Source organism: Dromaius novaehollandiae, chromosome 6, assembly GCF_036370855.1.
Source record: "Dromaius novaehollandiae isolate bDroNov1 chromosome 6, bDroNov1.hap1, whole genome shotgun sequence".
Lineage (NCBI taxonomy): Eukaryota > Metazoa > Chordata > Aves > Casuariiformes > Dromaiidae > Dromaius > Dromaius novaehollandiae.
In genome coordinates, this window is record NC_088103.1 from 9,968,401 (window position 1) to 9,986,150 (window position 17,750).

At 50.1% G+C, this 17,750-nt stretch overlaps 1 protein-coding gene across 1 annotated transcript in view; it reads left to right on the forward strand.

Annotated features, from left to right (window-relative positions):
* The window catches only part of CDH23 (cadherin related 23), a 223,127-nt gene that overhangs the window by 43,333 nt on the left and 162,044 nt on the right, over positions 1–17,750 (forward strand). The window contains exons 4-6 of the mRNA XM_064513627.1: positions 11,022–11,164; positions 14,095–14,142; positions 14,438–14,530. Of these exons, the coding sequence (XP_064369697.1) occupies positions 11,022–11,164; positions 14,095–14,142; positions 14,438–14,530 (284 nt within the window). The remainder of the gene's footprint in view (positions 1–11,021; positions 11,165–14,094; positions 14,143–14,437; positions 14,531–17,750) is intronic.

Consider the following 17,750-nt stretch of genomic DNA (forward strand, 5'->3'; position numbering starts at 1 on the left):
AGGTAGAAAGCGGTTGCTGGAGTTAGGACTCGGTTTCAGTCCCCACTGCCGTCCCTGGCTTGTTGCAACTTCAGTGGCGCTGGCTAGGTGCTCTGCCGGCATATGGCGAATCTCGGTCTTCCACCTGCTCTGGGCCTCCCTTTCTGGGAGGGGTGACAGCATCTTGGCTGTCTCGTTGGCACACGTCGCCTCAATTATCTCTTAGGCAAATATTTTGTATTGACACCTCGCAAGCTTTCTAGCACGTACCTCGCCTCGGTGGGCTGCCGCGTCTTTGTGCCTCTGAAAGCGTGGGTGCTCAGCAGCCCCCCCGGTGTCCCACGGCTGCTCGCTCCCCGGGCGCCTCTCGGCAGTCAGAAGCGGGGCTGCAGCAGATGGCCCGCTCAAACTGTTCCTGCTACCCTGCGAAGCCCTTTGCCAGAGGAACCGTGACACCACGCAGGGTCAGGGATCTCTTGTTATCCCTGCTCTTGCCAGCTGGCAGTCGAAATGCAAGCTTTCCTAGCTCTCTTTGGAAAACTAGTCCTCTGCCCTTCTGCTCCCCAAGTGGGACTGACTCCAGCACTGTGGTGCTGCTGCTTCCGTGTGTCTGCTTGTGCGTACAGCTCCTGCGGTCGATTTGCATCGCTTCTACAACGCGCTCTCGTTTCTGGAAGCGCCGTGATTCTAAGCTAACATCAGTCACTAGAGAAGGTCCCCAACCATGTGGTTCTGACCCTCAAAATCCGTATCATTTTAGAGTTTGCCGCAAGGAACAATCATTTGAGGATGATTGCTTGAGAGGAGCTTTCCCGAAAACCTGTCTCCTAGGGCTGAGGTTCGGTTTGCTAAACACAATGTCGGGACCAGTCTGTGCAAGGCACATGGACTCCATGTGTAGTTGATAAAATTCCCAGTAGGAAGGTCTCACTATGCCCATCGGGACCCTTGGTTGTCCTGAGAGGAGTGGGATGACCTGCTCCCTGACTGTGCTGGCTGGCTGGTTTATTTGTGCTGTTGGATTCATGCTGGAATTGGGCTCCTCAGGAGAGGCACCCGGCTTTCCTCGGTTCAGCTATTATTTTCCTGAAATGTGTAGGAACTTTTTACTTACGTGGTGAGAATCCTTCTCCTGTGTTTGGCTGTAACTTGCCAAATAGGCTTGTAAGCTGCTGGGGAGAGGATGAATGCATGGGCCAGGCTAGCAAAGCTGTCCTGAACTCTCAGGCTAAGGAAAGGCTGTTCACGTTGGGATTGTCCAAGGGACTGAAGTTGGTGGGAATCAGACCAGGGGCCTGGTTGAGATGGTGAAGCTCTTGCCATCACTGACAATTTTTTTTTCTGCCCTTAATGGGCCACGATATTCACGCGGAGGAGAAGTGGATGGTGTTTTTCCTCCATGTTGGTGCCTGTGACAGTTTCCTCTGATCTTATGATTGTTTAATTAGTTAGAAACCAAAATCTTTTCTTTTTGGAGGAAGGTGGGGAGACTGGGAAAAGACAGGAAGGAACAAAAGAAATATTCCTTATTCTTTCTAGGCTGTTTCTCTCTTATTTCAAAAATTAATTAGAAAAGGATATTCTGTGGATTTAGGGTTTAAACTTTGTGTCAGAAATGTTAATCAAGACTGTATTAGCTAGATTTTCCTGGAGGAGTTAGCGGGTGTGTGCACAGAGGGTTGCGGTGTTTCGGCGGTGGGTAGGAGGCAGTACGGAGCCGCGTTAACGGAGATACCAGAAAGCACGTGGACACGGAGGGAGCAGGACTGTGCGTTTACGGATGCATAACTTGTTCCCTGATGGGCACCTTTTGCCGGGGCAGTCGGCCAGAGCCCCTTCAAGTCATTCGAATGAGCCTTTTGGTGGATTGAACTTTCCCACGGCAGAGCACTGTGGGCTTGGGCTATTCCCTCCTCTTACCTGGCGGGTGTCTGCGGGGCCGAGCATTTCTGCCGTGGTGTTTCCAACCCTTCAGAGAGCTTTCCATCCTGAGCTGTAATTTTATCCCAAGCGCTCTGTCTCTGTGTCACTCTGCTCTCCGATGAGGAGATATTGCCCGGTCCTGGAAAGATGCTGGGGCCCGAGGGCCGCTCGATCGGTCCGGAGTAATTTCTTCTTGGTTAGTGCTTCCCGCGAAGGGGCCCTTGGCCTGAATGGAGAGAAGCCCCACTGCCCTACCGGCAGGATTTGGGTCTCCCTGCCAGTTTTACTGCTGGATTGGTGTGCCTTCCGCCCCGTCCCCAGAGCTGCCAAAACTGGGTTTCAGATCCGCGCCGGCTCCTCTAGTCAGTGCCTCTGGGGCTGCTATAAGATCGTTTCTGTAACATCTTTTCCAGGCCAGTTTTAAAAGCCCCAGGCGACAATGAGGCTTTTTGCCATTATTTGACACCTCAGTAGCTTTTGTTGCTGGGAAGCTCCTGCTAGCCTCAGATTTATGTTTTCCTTTGCTTTTTAGCTCATCCTGTCTCCTCCCACCCCTGTACATGTGTCTTGTGAAGCACAGTGCTGTTAGTTCAAGAGGGCAGCTCCAAGAAGCAAGGCTGTATGTAATATTTAGATTTTTTTCCAGAATCCCTTTCCCCTGCCTCTCGAGCTAAGCTGTGCACGTATTGCTGGAGATCTCTGTGTGATTTCCAATTGACAGTGCTCAGAAATGTTTGGAGTTGGAAATCATCTGGCCTGCTCTGTACTGCCTTGCTGATGCCCCTGAGACTCAACCCTGGTCTTCATGAAACCTTATGCTTCGCTGTGCTCAGAGGCCATGGTTTATAGCCTGCCCTATTACTGGTCCCTGATGAAGTTGACCCCAGGGAGGGCTTAAGTTTGGCCGTGAGCCGATGTTGGCTGGACAGGAGAGGGCAAATCGCCTGCGAGCATCGTCCTTCAGGGAGTTCTTGTTGTCTGCCAGAGCTCTTGTGACTAAACCAATTTGAATTAATTCTGGAAGACTTTGTAAGACACTGCATCAAATGCTTTCCTCACCTGGCAGGGCATCTTGTGCATTCCTTTCTTGAGCTCAATTTACAGTTCTGCTGTAAAATATCGAGTTCATCTCATGCGATTTCCTCTCTTATAACCCCATGATACCCATTGCTTATGCTTCTCTTGGTGATTATTCCCCCCTCCACCACCGAGCCTCTGCTTCTGTATGTATTCTGCAAGTTTACGAAGCACGGACTTTATACTCTGGAAAGCCTAAAAACTTTAATTTCACAATTCCCTGGTGCTTCTCTTGTTCTCTGACCCTTCTCCAACAAAGGTGCAAGTGAAGCACCAGCTAATTTCCTTTAAAATCAGTTTAAAAAGTCCCCCTGAAGTGCCTCAAATTGTTGGCTTGCCTGCAAATCTTATCCTTACCCACTGAGTGAGAAAGGCTGCTTTGCTTGCGCTCCGGGCTAATTTGCGAACGATGGGATCACACCCTGGCTGCAAGGGGCTCCTCTCCTCCCCCTTTTGCGGGGATGGAGAAGTAAAGGACAGATATCAATAAAAGTGAGTGAGACTGTTTGACATAGCCGCTTCTGCAATGGAACTTTTTTATGGCGCAAACAATGGATGGAGCGGAATTTGCATAAATCTCATTAGAAAAAGTGCCGGTTTCATAAATCTTGTGATAAATTAAGGTGATATCATTCCAAATGTGATATATTAATTTTAGGATAAAATGAATGGGTCTGTGATCATTGTTAGTAATTATGAGGCTCCCAGGCAGTGTGGAGAGGAAATTATTTTTTAAGAGGTGTTTTTTAGCGTGGGAGCCCTTTTCACGTTGGGAATATCTGAGTGGACTTGGACCCCTTCTTTTACAGGGTGTTTTTTGTTGTTTTATCCTTCACGGTTTGGGGATGCAGTTGTGTTTACTTCCCTCTTTCAAGCTAATACAGTCTTTTCGTAGCCACTCTACAGAGAAAAAGAAGCAAAAGCTGTAACTTCCAGCCGACGCTGAGACACAGCGCTGGCATTGAGGCATCTTTTAAACTAGTTTAGGAGAACTCACTTGATCTCTGTGCTGCTTCCAAATCTATTTGAGGGCTGATGGAGGGAAGTTGCTCTGTCTCAGCCGCGTTGATGTAGGTGCTGGTTTTAATTACAAGGGTGCCATTTCTTTGCCTGGGCAGCTGGAGCGGTGTGGGCGAGCAGCCGAGTGGCTGTGCATGCAGCATCCGTAGGGAGACGTATTCTGTTTGCTTTAATGATGATGTCAAGAAAGTTCAATTTATGCTTGGTTTTTTTCCTCCCATTTTCCTTGTAAAGTTGACTGAAGTGTTCGGTAAATAGCGAAGTAAAACTCTCGGAGCAAATGCCTGGTTGTTCCAGGTGTGCTCTGAGCTTTAATCACTGCTGCGCTCTTCATTTTAAACTGTTTTAAGCATCCTTTTAAGCGTCCCTGTGAGAGCTAGCAGGGAGTGCAGACAAGCAATGGACTTTCTGAGGTTTACCGCTGGCTGTCAGATCTGCTTATGGATTCCATATTGACACTGACTCGCCCATTAAAATAACTAATTGCAGTGGAGAAATCACGGGCTCTGTCTCCTGCTCTGGCTGGGAGCATCAGAGGAGCTAGGAAAAACTCGCCTGCACCTTTCACTCCCCAGCTGGAGAAACTCCCTCCAAGATGGTTTTGACTGCGCAGGTTGGTTTTTCCCTTCTCTCCCCGTCGCCTCCGTGTCTGGCTTCCTTCTGCTCCGCACGCGATGGGTGGTGTCGGCTCGTCGTGAATGGGCGCAGGTTGGCTTTTTCCCCGTGGTGCTCAGGTGAAGACCACCTGCATTTTCTGATGGTACAAACACCCAGGAGAAAAGAGTAGGGTCTGTATTATGAGGTTTGAAAAGGCTGCTCGCATCTCCCTGACCTCTTCTGCCTGCGCCGGTGGAGTGGAGGTGGCCTCGGTGATAAGGTAACCCGATGCGTCCTGCTACGCGCCTGGAAAGAGTCGTGTAACGCTTAGATGGACTTGGGTTGTTGGAGTGGAAACTCTGAGTCTTCCTGGAAAACTTGGGCTCAGGTGGTTGAGCCCTTCCTGAGAATGAGGCCAGAGCCTGCCTATCTGGTGGGATCTTGTTTACGGAGGGAGCTGGTGGCCACGGGCTCTGGAGGGACGGCTCGGAGCGGGGTGAGCGGGTTGCCCGGGTACTGGCTGTGCTTTTAGGTGTCCTGGAGGAAATCTCTGTGGTGTTGACCTGGGTATAAACCCCCGAGTCGCAGCGTGCTTGTGGTCTAGCTGCCCGGGAGCGAGATCCTCCCTGCAGCGGCAGCCTGGAGCCACGTGGCGGTCAGGGCCTGGCAGCCCGGGTGTGCGGCCTGCTCCATGGCCGTCCACGGGGCGGGCAGGGAAGCTGCTCCGGGAGGCTGGGGCCGACCGGGTGGGAGCAGGGCCGATGACTTTGAGCGAGGCGGGGAGCTGGGCCGGAGCTGGCTGGCCGAGGACAGCCTCGGGGAGGTGGTGAGGCCGGGGCTGGCTGCGCGAGCGGTTCAGCCCATCGTGGGCCCAAATCAAGGACTTCAGCTGTGGCACGGAGACTGGGGCAGCCGCGTGAGGAGGAGTGAAACGGGATGTCCGCACCCACGTCTGCTGTGGGGCTGCTCCTCTCTGCGGCGACGAAGCCCCTTCCCAAACGGTGGGAGCGTCTCATGCCTGCGGTGGTCCCCTGCTTGCCGCGAGACTTCACTTGCTCTTCCCTCGCTAGCGAGTTGCTGTCCCTGCCGTCCCTCCCCTTGCTTGGAGGTGGCATGTTGTCGGAGTGCTCAGCAGCACGGAAATATTGGCATTTCATCTTTTCTTTTAAAAAAAAAAAAAAAAAAAAAATCTTTGGGAAAACATCACGGAAGGGCTTTTTTTTGTAGGTTTGTTTTTTTTTTTGAAAGGTGAAAGAGAAAATGAATTACAGGCAAAGAAAAGGGAGCAGGTGATGGATGAGAAGAACAGGGTTTGAATTTCAAGATCAGATCCGTCAAGTCCTGACACTAGGCGTGTCGGAGGCTGGCCTGCTGTGATGGACTGGGCTAACTGGAGCCGCCTTACGTGGGGTGGCTGGGGGGCAGGAGGACCTGGCGGCTGCCTGCCATCCAGCATCACCAACGGCGTGGGAAAAGTGACTCCGGCGCGACGGCCAGTGGCCTTGGTCGAGGACCAACGACGCTGCTCTTGGTGTAAGCAACAGCTTGGCCACTGCACCGACAGGTCCAAAGCTCCCCATCCCGTCCCATCCCACACTATCCCAGGTTGTCCACATCTTGATGTAGCAGCGGGACTTTCCTCTGGCCCTTTCTGTCGTTTCTCATCCCACGCTTGAAAACGAGACCCCTTGGGAGCTCTCGGCCCCTTCGCCTGCCTCCATTCGTGGCAGGATGGAGGGCGGCGTATGAGGTTTCTTGGAAGAAATTGTCTCATTTCTGTGCTGGAAATATCCAGGTTTACAGCTGAAAGCAAGGCACTGAGACAGGAGCTCAAGTTTAGGGGGGAAAAGTACACCCTGCAAAGCAGCCAAGCCTAAAAGCCATTCCTAGCAGGAAGAAAACAAGAGGGGAAAAGAAGAAAGAAAAAAAAAAAAGAAAAGAAAAGCCTGAGGTCAATCAAAGTTCAGGACTCGGAGAAAGAAGAAAATCCGTGTATATGTGAGAAAGAGAGAGAAGTAGCCGTGATTGAGAGAAAGGAAGCAAAAGGAGACAAGATAAATTGTGATTATCTGGTGGAATCAAGACACTTAACTGCCCTGTCTGATTCCTGAGGGGAAACAAATGGAGCCTATAACTTTGCACTGCAAACGGATAATTTGTCCCTGTTTCCTCAGCCCTCGCCGGAGTCGCTTGGCACTTGGGCTCGGGGAGGCTGCTCCATCCGTCTCCGGGATCAGCCCTGGCGAGAGCTGCCACATGTCGGCTTGCTTTGTGACCGCCCCGAAACGGGGTTCCCGATGGCTGCGGGGCTGCCTGGCATCTGCACCCCCTCTCTGAGAGGGGTCATCTTCATTTTGCATGTTGTTTGTATGGAAGAGAGCCTGGAGTCTAGCTGCAGAGCTGACATTGCTGGGCTAGGAGCTTGCATGAGGTCTAGCTCCCACCTATGGGTGAGGCAACTGTGCTTTCCCTGTGATCGCCCTGGATTTTCCATGATCTCTTGGCAGGTGACCATGGCCCAACTCATACGCTCCAGCCTTGTGCCAGCCAACTGGTTGCTGCTCCTCCCTTGGCAGAGTAAATGTGGGAGAAAAACAAAGATGGGGGAAAAAATAAGCATCAAAAAATTGGGAGTTAAAAACATGCATCTCCTTGGAAGGTAGCTTGCACTAACACTTGCGTTGGACCCAGGAGCTGGTGTCTGACCGCAGACGGTGAAGTGCTGCCGCGTGCTCTGCTGCAGTCCGTCGTCGCTGCTGCCCACGCGCCTGCCTTGCACCACGCGCCTGAACTTGGCACCCGCTCGGGGTAAAGTCTGCAAAAACACGCCAAGAGCAGAACTGCAAATGACAAAGCGATTGTGCAGTCCCATTCCTTGTCTGAGAAATCTGTTTCTCATTATCTTTGGCTTAATTTGTTATTTTGATCTATAGGTGTGTAAGTTTCTTTTTTTCTGTAATGAGTTGGAAGGTGCTCATAAGTTTGGATGGTGATTACTGACTGACGGGCAGTTGGGGCAATGAGTGAAAGAGCTGTTAATTTTCAGAGCCTCACTTTGGAGATGTAAGATGGGATTCTATTCCGATACAGCAAAATAACAAAACAGCTTAGCCTTTAATGTTCGAAGTTCCCCTAGTTGTGTCCTAATGAGGTTTCTTGTTTCTGATAACAATTAAAAAATAAAAAATAAAATGAGGAATGTATATGCTCTGAACGTTTCTCACGTTTGCTTTTCCTCTTCTTTTACCTACTGAATCTATCCCTGGTCTTTGGTCTGCTGATATACTCCGAGCTGAGAGCAGTCATGCCCGGCTTGCTGATCTAACTTTGCACGTTTGCAGGCTGGCAGGAGTAAGAAATACGGGTGGGGTGATGCACTCAGGACTGCCTTGTGTTGTGCTCTGGGTAATCTTAGGAACTAAACTGCCTGCCAGTGAGAAGTAACTGTGCTGCAAAGGGACAGAAAAGAGTTAAACGTTCGTTTGCTGGCTAATTTGTTATGCGAGGGGATTTGCAGCACACAAAACATGAATGCAACTATGATTAGAACTGGGTGGGATACGGTTTTCCTATTCAGCAGAATTTTTAAGATGTTTCCATTCCATTGTGAGATGCAACCAAGACCTTTTGGGATTTGAAGCAAGGGAGGGACGCATACTCAGCTCTCTCCAGGACTGCAAACACCCTGTTGAAAGTCAGCTCCTCCCATTAAATTTGGCAGAATACTGAGTTAGGACCCTGGGTTTATCTTGTCCTAGTTATACGGCTGACAGGGGTGGGGAGGGTTGCAGTCTTACTGGTGTTTTCTGGGTGTAGAAAGCTTTGCGAAGGGTGGTTTCAGATTTCCTCCAGTCTGGCACTTTTGCACAAAATGGCTCAAATTGGTGTTTTGTCAGAAACTTCCCAGATGCCTTGGGTGGAATCCTGAGCTAATTATTGCGTGGTGATTATCAGCCAGTTGCTTTGGGATTTTTTTGGATGCAGACATGTCATTGCATTGGAGAGCAAAAGCTTCCTCCACCTATGCTCCATGAGGACTGCACAGTGATTTTTATCTTGCGAGATATGTACAGGCCCAGATCCACCTCCCTTTCTTGTTCATTCATGGATGTCAGGGCCTCAGTAAATCTATTTTCTTCTCTATTGCAAGCACTGAAATTTGAGTAGACTGATAACTTGAGTTTGACTGAAATGTGCTTTCCAGAAGAGCACCTGCTGTCGACTTGAGGATGTCAAGGGGAATCCATAACTTCTGTGCTAATTTCTGCTCCCCCCCTTCCTGCCCCCACGGTTAATTGTAGTTGCTCTTTTTAAAGCAACCAGTATTCCTTTTTCTGATAGAGATTTTGCCTGTTTGGTTGTCCCGCTGGTTTGCCATGCTGTTGATCTTCATGTCACCTGGAGTTGTGTAGGCAGCAATTGTCCGTTTCCATGTGCCGAGCCCCGCGCAGTCGTGTAGGGACTTCTTCCATCAGCGGCTGGTGGCTTTGAGTTCTTCCAGGTCCTAATTCGAGTGCACTTTATTGATGTTGTACCGTGCTAAATTTTTAATCAGAAAGTCATGCGGTGTTAAGTCCAATGCCCTACAAAAGTCTATTACCTCTTTGCCGTTACCTTTATCTGCCAAAATTGTAATCTCATCAAAGAATGAAATCAGGTTTGTTTGACAAGGCCTATTTTCCATAAAATAATGTTGACTGTCATTAATTATATTCCTATCATTTAATTCTGTATTAATGGAATCTTGTATCAGCTTTTCCATTATTTTTCTCGTGATTGATGTCAGGCTAACCAGTCTATAATTGCCCAGGTCATTCTGCTTGCCTTCTGAATATTGCCACAATATTAGCGCTTTAGTCTGGTGGAACTTCCCTGATATTCCAAGACTGATTAAATGTTAATATATCAGTTGGCCACCATCTTTCTCAGCCAGTTGTTTTGGGGTTGTGGGGGGCCTGTTTACCTTAAAGCTTATCTGTGGGAGTGACTATCTGTCATGGACCTGGGGACTCATGCATCTGTCCTCCTTGTGTGATGTTCTTCCCCAAGAAGAATATGTCCTTTTCACTCTCATCTTTGTATTTCTTTGTACTTTTTGTACTTTTTTGTATTTTTTCCCCTCATCTTTGTACTTTTAACTCTCTTGCCCCTTCTGCCTTGTTACCAGTAACGTTATTGTGATGGATGAATATTCTGTCGCAGGATCTCGTGTTTCCCGCATTTGCCCCTCTCTGGTGCATTGTGGGCAGCTCTCCAGCGGAAGGGAGTGTTGCTGACCCTGTTGAGAAGAAAAGGGTCTGGATGTGCTGGAGCAGGGAAGCAGGAGGGGGTGAGGATGGCGTGGCAGAGGGAGGTGCAGGATGCCCTCAATTTGTCCCAGAGGGGATCATAGACTGCTCAGACAGGACTGAAAGGATTTGAGGAGGTTCTTATGGGGCTAAAATGTGGCTCCAAATGTGACAATTGCCCCTTGCTTTCAGAGCAGTAGATATCATCCCGCCTCAGTTTGGGGGTGACCAAGCTGGGGGACCTGCATGGAGTCTGTGGACAGGACAAGCATGGCTCCATGGAGCAGCTTCAGAGGGTTCAGATCCCCTCTGGTGGGGGACATCCCAATAAAGCTCCTCAAAGGAAGGCAAGAAGAGACATTTACAATGGCACCTCCATTAGGAGCAGGTGAGCAAGGACTTTGCTGGCAAGGCTAGGCTTTTGTGATGCTGCAGGGGGTGGTTTCAAACAAGACTTGGCAAAAGCTGGTGATGGATTTGTCCCAGCTTCTCTCATGTTTTTGGGGTATGTGGGCTTCACATGCACCAGAAATGCCAGCATTTGCTGCAGTTGCCTCATGAAAAAATAACTAAATAAAAATCGATGTCTGTCTCCTCGCCCAGCTGAACCCACGAGCTTCTAGTCACCAGGGAGGCACCCCTGGTTGTCGTGTCCATGCTCTTGGCCTTGGGATACTGCTTTTCATGTGGAAGCGTTGTTGCATTTGCTGGTGTTGGCCCTTGGCAGAGGAGTTGTGGTGGGGGGATTAGGGAGGAGATGCTGTAACAGTTAGTCTTGCAGGGCTGTGAAGCCTGCTGTAACCTCATACCTGCTGTAACTTGCATCCGTGTCACTTCTGCTTACCCAGATTGAAGGGACGAGGATGCCCAAAGCTGCCTGTGCTCTCTGACCTTTTCACTGCCCGTCCTGTTCCTTGAGTCTGTTCCCATCTCAAACACTGCAGATGTGGTGCCTCTTCCCTGCCGTCCTTAGGTTTATATCCATATCACAAGCAAAGCCTCTTGCAACTTGACAGAGTTCAGCATCAGGGTATCATCTCTACTCATGGCTCAGAGATGAAACCCAGAGCTGGGAGATGTGTTGGCACATGTGTCTCAATCTTCTTAGGGCTGATCTTTCCTTTTTCGTTCTCCCAGGCTCATCAGTGACTCAGCTTCTGGCTCGGGACCTGGACAACGACCCCCTGGTGTTTGGCGTGGTCGGGGAGGAGGCCAGCAGGTTCTTTGCGGTGGAGAGCGTCACCGGTGTTGTCTGGCTGAGGCAGCCCCTGGACAGAGAGGTAATGCCCCTTTCTGCGGGAAGCATCCTCTGCCAGAGGAATCTGGGGGATGGCGAAAAGTCTCAGCTAAGTGCTGAGTTGGGAACCAGAATAACATGTGTGAGTCAGTAGTAAAGAAAATAATAAATGAAAATGAACTACCAAAGAGCAGGGTGCTGGGAAGTTCAGGGAAACTTCCAGGCTCCCCCTTTAAATCAGTATTCCAAGAGGTCCTTTATCATTTAAGACTGCATGTGAAGAGGTGCAAAGTACCCCTCCCTTAGTGACTCCCATCATGACTTTTCAGCAGCTCCTGGATTCAGATGCTAAATTTGGCAAGATTTTTGCCTTGATGCAGTTTTACGCCTCTCAACTAAATAGCAGTTTTTGGTGGACAAATACAGGGTATCCTATATAGGGGCCTATTTGGAAAAAGCCCTGGCCCTTGCTGCCTTCCTGGAGCAGGGAGGAAGGGGTGGCGCAGGTAGCGAAGGCACCTGGGCAGGAGCTCGGTAAGACTGGCAAATACTACGCGACTTGGGCAACGTCCTTAATTTCCCCTGCACTCCTGTTGCCTGTGTTGAGTGCTTCCTTTGCCAGCAGCAACGTCGTGAGGATAAAACCCGTTACCGCACCTCTGGCATTGGCCGTCTGCGGGAGGAAGCGCCGCGGAAAAGTCCGTTTGGGAAAAACGTGCGTGTGCCGAGCGGTGCGGGGATGGGGACCAGTTCCGAGCGAGCCAGATGTGCTGGCCCGGGAGCTGCCGCTTGGGCTCGGGGAGGGCAATCACGGTTTCACAGCCCAAGAGTGAGACTGAACATAAAGCGCTTCCCCCACCCCTCTCCCCCCTGCCCACAGCTGCTGGCATGAGTCATAAATCTCTTATTCAAATGCCTCCCAATACTTAGGACTGCAGCCTTCAGCTGAGGAGGGGGATCGGTAGATTTGGGTGCCCTGTGGGGAGGGGGACCAGCTTGGGTGTCCACTGGGGAGCCTGCATTATGCACAAGAGCTGTTTTGGGGTGAACATGTTCCCCCCCTCGCAGCTTTGCACGGATAAGGTGTAAATGAGAATTCATGGTGGAGGAAGGAGGAGGGTATATGTGAGGGAGAGGATGGCGGTGGACAGCACACTGGGAGCAGGGAACGAGAGACACTGGCCGCAAGCGATCGAAAAGTCGGGGGAAGAGAAAACCATGCAAGAAAAGAGGTGAGGGAAAAAAAGCAAGAGATCAATTCTTGTACAGTGTAAAAAAGTAACAGTAAAGAGAGAAAAAGAGGCTTGAAAAGATAGAGGGAGTCATAGCAGGATAAGCAATGCAGGAAAAGGGAAAATAGAGTAAGAGAGGAAAGAGCAGATGAGCAGAGGCAAAGTAATTTTCTAAAGGTTTTTGCTCCCACCAAGATCAGAAGAAAAAAAGAGGTTTTTTTTTTTTTTTTTTTTTTTTTAAAAAAAAAAATCCAAAAAAAGTAGGGGCTAAAATGGAGGGTGGGAGCAGCAATTAGCATGTGGCAGCTTTCTCTGGCTCTTTTACTTTTTTTTTTTTTTCTAATCGTGTGCTTAACAGGCTGTTTCTTCTCTCCTGTCTTTCCTTTCTCTCCCTACTGCTCTGCCCCTCGTGGTGGCACTGGTGGGTGGAGGGGATGGTGTTTGGGTGGCTTATTCTGCCTACAGGCATTGCCCCGAGGCAGGAGCTCAAAAAGGCTGTTTCAGACTGAAACACCCAGCTCTCTGGGCAGTGGACATGAGGGCGAGAGGGGTGCGTGCGCTTGTGAGCCGTTCCCTGAGATGCGCAGCAATCCTGGTGCAAGCCAAGCTCCTGTCCTGCGGGCCAGAGGCTGCCTTGTCCCTAAGCTGTCCTTGTTAGTAATAAATCAACCACGTCTGCAGAGCACAGGCTCACTCGGAGCTTGCTTTCCGGTCCTTCCTGCACTGTGTTTCTCAACTGCCCGTCACTGCTCAGAGGCCGGGTGCCTGGCAGGGACTTTGGGCCCTTCAACACCGGCTGCTGCCCAGGTGACAGGTAGATATGGTGCTCCCCAGCCCTGTGCAATTCCTTGGTAAAACATAAGGGAAATGGTTGCTGATGAGGTAGGACTTCTCCCCCCGCGATGTCCCCAGTCTCCTAATGCTGAAATACCCCGTTTCCCTCCCCTCCAGCACTAGTGGTGTTAATAGATCTCAATTTTAGATCAAGCTAGTAAGTTAGCTAAAATATTAAGGGATGCTGGGGGCTGCACAGGGATTTTTTTAAATCCCTCTGCTTGTGGGATATCATCCTGTTCATAGTGCAGACCACGAGCTTGTCCCAGCATTCCCAGTTGCGGAATATCCCAGGAATTGCTACGTGGCAGGTAAAGCTGGGACAGCAGCAGCAAGATGTAGATGCCCTCTGTGAGATCGTTGTAGCGTCCTCTTAGACGAAAGTTAATTAGACGAAAGTTAATTATCCTGCTTTTTCTGTTCTTTTTGCATGGTTTCTGTGTCTTGCAGCCGGTGTCAGGTTGCAGTAGGCTATCAGGAGGTGGGTGGAAAACTGCTTTTCCCTGCCTTGCACTTGCTCCTTCTCGCTGCTACCGCAGCAGTGTCAGGCACCGAGCGGGTGCACAGAGAGCCCTGGGGCTCCCTAGCACGTTGAAGAAGGTTAAAAAGCAGGCTCCTCTCATCTACTTTTGCGTAGTTCTCTGTCTAAAGTGCTCGGCTGCCAGCTGGGGAGTTGGTTCCTTAGGCCCTGCGTCCTACTGATCCGGGGCAGAGCCGCTCTCCGTGCCTGTGAAACGCCCTGGAGCCCCACTGGCATTACTGTTTCTGAGCGTTTGTTCTCCACAGAGCAATTGCAGGTCCTGAAAGTATTTTGCATGTAATAATATTGGCTAAAGGTCCCAAGCCTGCCGTCTGCAGATAAACACCACAGTATCTTTAATTACACGTTTTTCTTCTTCCGTTTCAGACCAAGTCAGAATTCACGGTTGAATTTTCTGTCAGTGACAGCCAGGGGGTAAGTGTGACTTCTCATTTCATGGTCTGCAACACAGGGAGAGTGGTGTGTGGTTGTTGGGGGGCTTTTGGCTTCTGCCGGGGGGCTGGGGAAGGGACTGGGGACAGCAGGGCAGATGTGGTTGTTGGGGGGCTTTTGGCTTCTGCCAGGGGACTGGGGACAGCAGGGCAGATGTGGGACCACACCTGGCGGTAGCTCGCTGTAAGCCAAAGTCAGGCTGTAGAGCCACGAGCTTGCTCTAGATTTTCAATTTTTGCAAAAAGCTTATTCCTTGTTGTTGTCCTTGTGGCTGCAGGTGATCAAAGGGACAGTCAACATTCAAGTGGGAGACGTGAACGACAATGCCCCGAGGTTTCACAACCAGCCCTACAGCGTCCGCATCCCGGAGGTAGGCACCCACACTGCCTCTCCGTGCAGGCTCTCCACTCTTCTCTTTCTCAGCGGCCAAGTTTGCCCTGTGGTTGTCACCAACCAGTGGCAGAAGCAGGGCTGTCTGGCTACATGAGTATGGTGACTTTTCTTCCAGTAACTGGCCCTGAGAAACTCTTGATGGTCTCTCAAAATAGGGGCCTGTCATCCTGCCCTGACCCATCACTGGGTTTAGGTAGAGGGTTAAATCTCCAAAAGTTGTTGCTGACTGAAAATGGGTAGAAGCAAAATGGCAGCATTTTGGGTGTTGGGAAAAGGCAGGTAGAAGAAGAGGTGTGGAGCTCGAAGCCTTTGCAGCCCAGGTAATCTCTTCTCCAGGACAAATGTGGGTCAGGAGTGAAGCTGGAAAATAGCCATAAATGGGAGCCTGTTTCTTTTTCTCCTCCCTTTGAGCAGAGGGGAGAAGTACAGCTCTTGTCATAGAGGTAACTTGAGCTGGCAATAAAAGTTCCTCCATACCCTTTTAGGCTAGAAACTGATTTCCAGCAGAGGCCTGCCGAAGGATGCTGCCCTTGCTGATAGTTTCCTTAAACAGCTCTCTAGCAGGAGTTGCCCCAAGATGACTTAAAGTAACCTAGGTCAGAAGGGAGCTCTGGAGGTCATCTGGTCAAGCCTCCTGCTAAAGCAGGGGTAATTTGCATGTTAGATCAGGTTGCTGGGGGCTTTATCCAGTCAAGTGTCGACCATCTTCAAGGATAGAGATTCCCCAGTGTTCTGCTGCTCTCTTTCCATTGCAAAGGAGGTGGCACCTAATTGTACCACCAAGGAAGGCATCTGTGCCGAAAGCTCAGTTTGGCACAAGTACCTCAGGAGCTTATAGATCTGACGTGAATTTAGACTTCAGGTATGTGGAGTAGAACATAGTTGCTTGTGTTAGAAGGACAGGACAGGGGTTATGTTTAAAACAGGGTGGAGGAAACCTCTGTCTGACACCAGGGCAGCCCGTTCTTCCCAGAGCATGCCTCGGGGTGCAGATGAGGTCAAGTGTGTGTTTGTATGTGTGAAATCAAGCAGTCCGAGGTAACTGAGAAGTACAAATTATTGCGTTACAATGGTTTATTTAATATGCTGGCTGCTGATGCCCTGCCATGCTGGGCTTTAATCTTTCCCTGTGCCTCTGCCACGGGGATGAGGTTTCTTCATTAGATTGCTTGTGAGGCATTGGCCAGGAGTTTCAGTCTCATCTTTGCGCCACCCGCTTCTGCGCAGTCATTTGACACCTCCCTTTGAGGATGATGCTGGGTCAGAGTCATTTCTTCTTCTCTTTACAGTTTGGAGGCTAAAGAAATGACTTGGCAAAAGCAGTACAAACTGCTCCTTGCTCTTGCTTTTCTGCTTGGATCCCTCAAAGCTGAAGGGTGGCTGTCTTTCCTTCCTGCAGCTCCTGCCCATCACAGGTTGTCTGCTGGGGGTCCACAAAGCTATTATCTCCGTGAGGAGATAAATGGAAACCAGGTTTCTGTGCCCACCTGGGAATGGGTGCTGAGTTAAGTATCTCCTCTGGCTTGTTGCTTCTGCCTTGAGAGCTAATATTGTAAATCTTAAGCCCTTCTGTATTTCAGATTTTTAACCCGAATGTGTCAAGCCTGGAGAGCAGGAAGGGCAAAGGTCTGGTAATGGTTTTGAAAATTAAGGCTGACTGGACAAAGGGAACTGTGGACAGGTGAGATGGCAAAAAAAAAAAAAAAAAAAAAAAGGAGAAAAGAAGCTGAGCCCCAAAGCCTCCCTCTCTCATGTCACACTGCTTTCCATGTGAGCCACAGTTTGGCTGTGAGGAATTTCCAGGAACATTTAATAGTTTTGGGTGTAGTTACCATGATACTTCCCACAATGCACCAGCTTTGCTACTTGGCCTTCGGAGTTGTGCTTTTTGGAGGTTGGCCTAATCTAATTATAAGCTGTCGTGTGCCAGTTTGCAGTCTCTATCCGTGATCTTTAACCAAGGGCGCAGATCAGAGGTAATGAGGCACAACCTCATTGCGCAGCCAGCGTCCTGGAGGCACTTCTGTTCTTCTACCAGGGAGATAACGTTTTCATGTCAGGCACCCTCAGAGGAGGGGATGGAGCCTCTCCACCCAAAGAGCACCCTCCGAGGGCTGCAGCCTGCAAGAGGAGGGAGCAGCAACGCTTGCTCTGCCACCTGCCAGCATCTCTCTGCTGGTTTGTGCTCCGGCTGGCCAGGGAAGACCACAAGCAGGCTTCTTCTCTAGGAACACACGTCTCTTGGAAGGTGTCTTAATTTTGTCATTGATCTTTTTGGTCTGGAAGGCATCAAGGAGGAGATGTCATCTCATTTTGACAGCTTTGCTAGGCAATGGTTTCCCCTGTTGCTTGACAGCAAGTACTCAAAGCTGAAGGTGATGTGGCCCCTGTGAGCTGGAGTACACATCTCAGATGCAGCTAACAGCTCAGCAGAGCACTGTTCATGGTAGGAGATGACAGCATCCCCAGGCCTTCCCCGTGCTCAGACAGCTTAGGCCTGAGCTTGGGAGCTCTGCCCAAATTGCTTGGCTGCTGGCTGGGTCTCAGGGTGACAACACCTATCATAATACCTTTGGAAAACATGCACTGCTGCAACGGGATGCAACACGGGGAGGTTTGGTCCTGGTGAACAGCTAGGGTGAGAGCAGTGAAATGGGTCTCAAAGACCACCCCCCTGAGCCAAAGGGCCTACACCTGGTGAATAAAGAGAGACTGGCGCTTGAGGATGGGAAAGAGGGTAGCCAGAAGTGCCAGTGCAGTTTTGCATAGACTAGCTCTGCGCAGAATTGGCAGCTAATGAGGGTTTTTCTCTTTTTAATTTTGAGATAAATGGATGTATCGATTTGCAGTTGTCCTGGCTAATGGAGCAGCAACAGAAAAGCTATTTAAACCTCACTGCTATTGTGTGGCATGAGGAGAGTCAAAGAAGAGCGCGCATAAATAAATGGAACACGGAGTAAGCTGACCTTTAAAAACAGTACTGCTTGAAAATATCCGTCCTGGTGCTTTATGCAGTCCACTTGGTTTGAGAATGTGAAATTATTTGGGCATGGGCCACGGGTTGCGGTTCCTCTGCTAGCATGAGGACAGGGGGAGAGGGCAGCCTGTCTGAGGAAGAGGACATCCCCTTTACCCGTTGGGTCCTCAGCGTCGCAGCGGCCCTGAGCACCCGGCGCTCGTCTCTGCCTTGTCAGGTC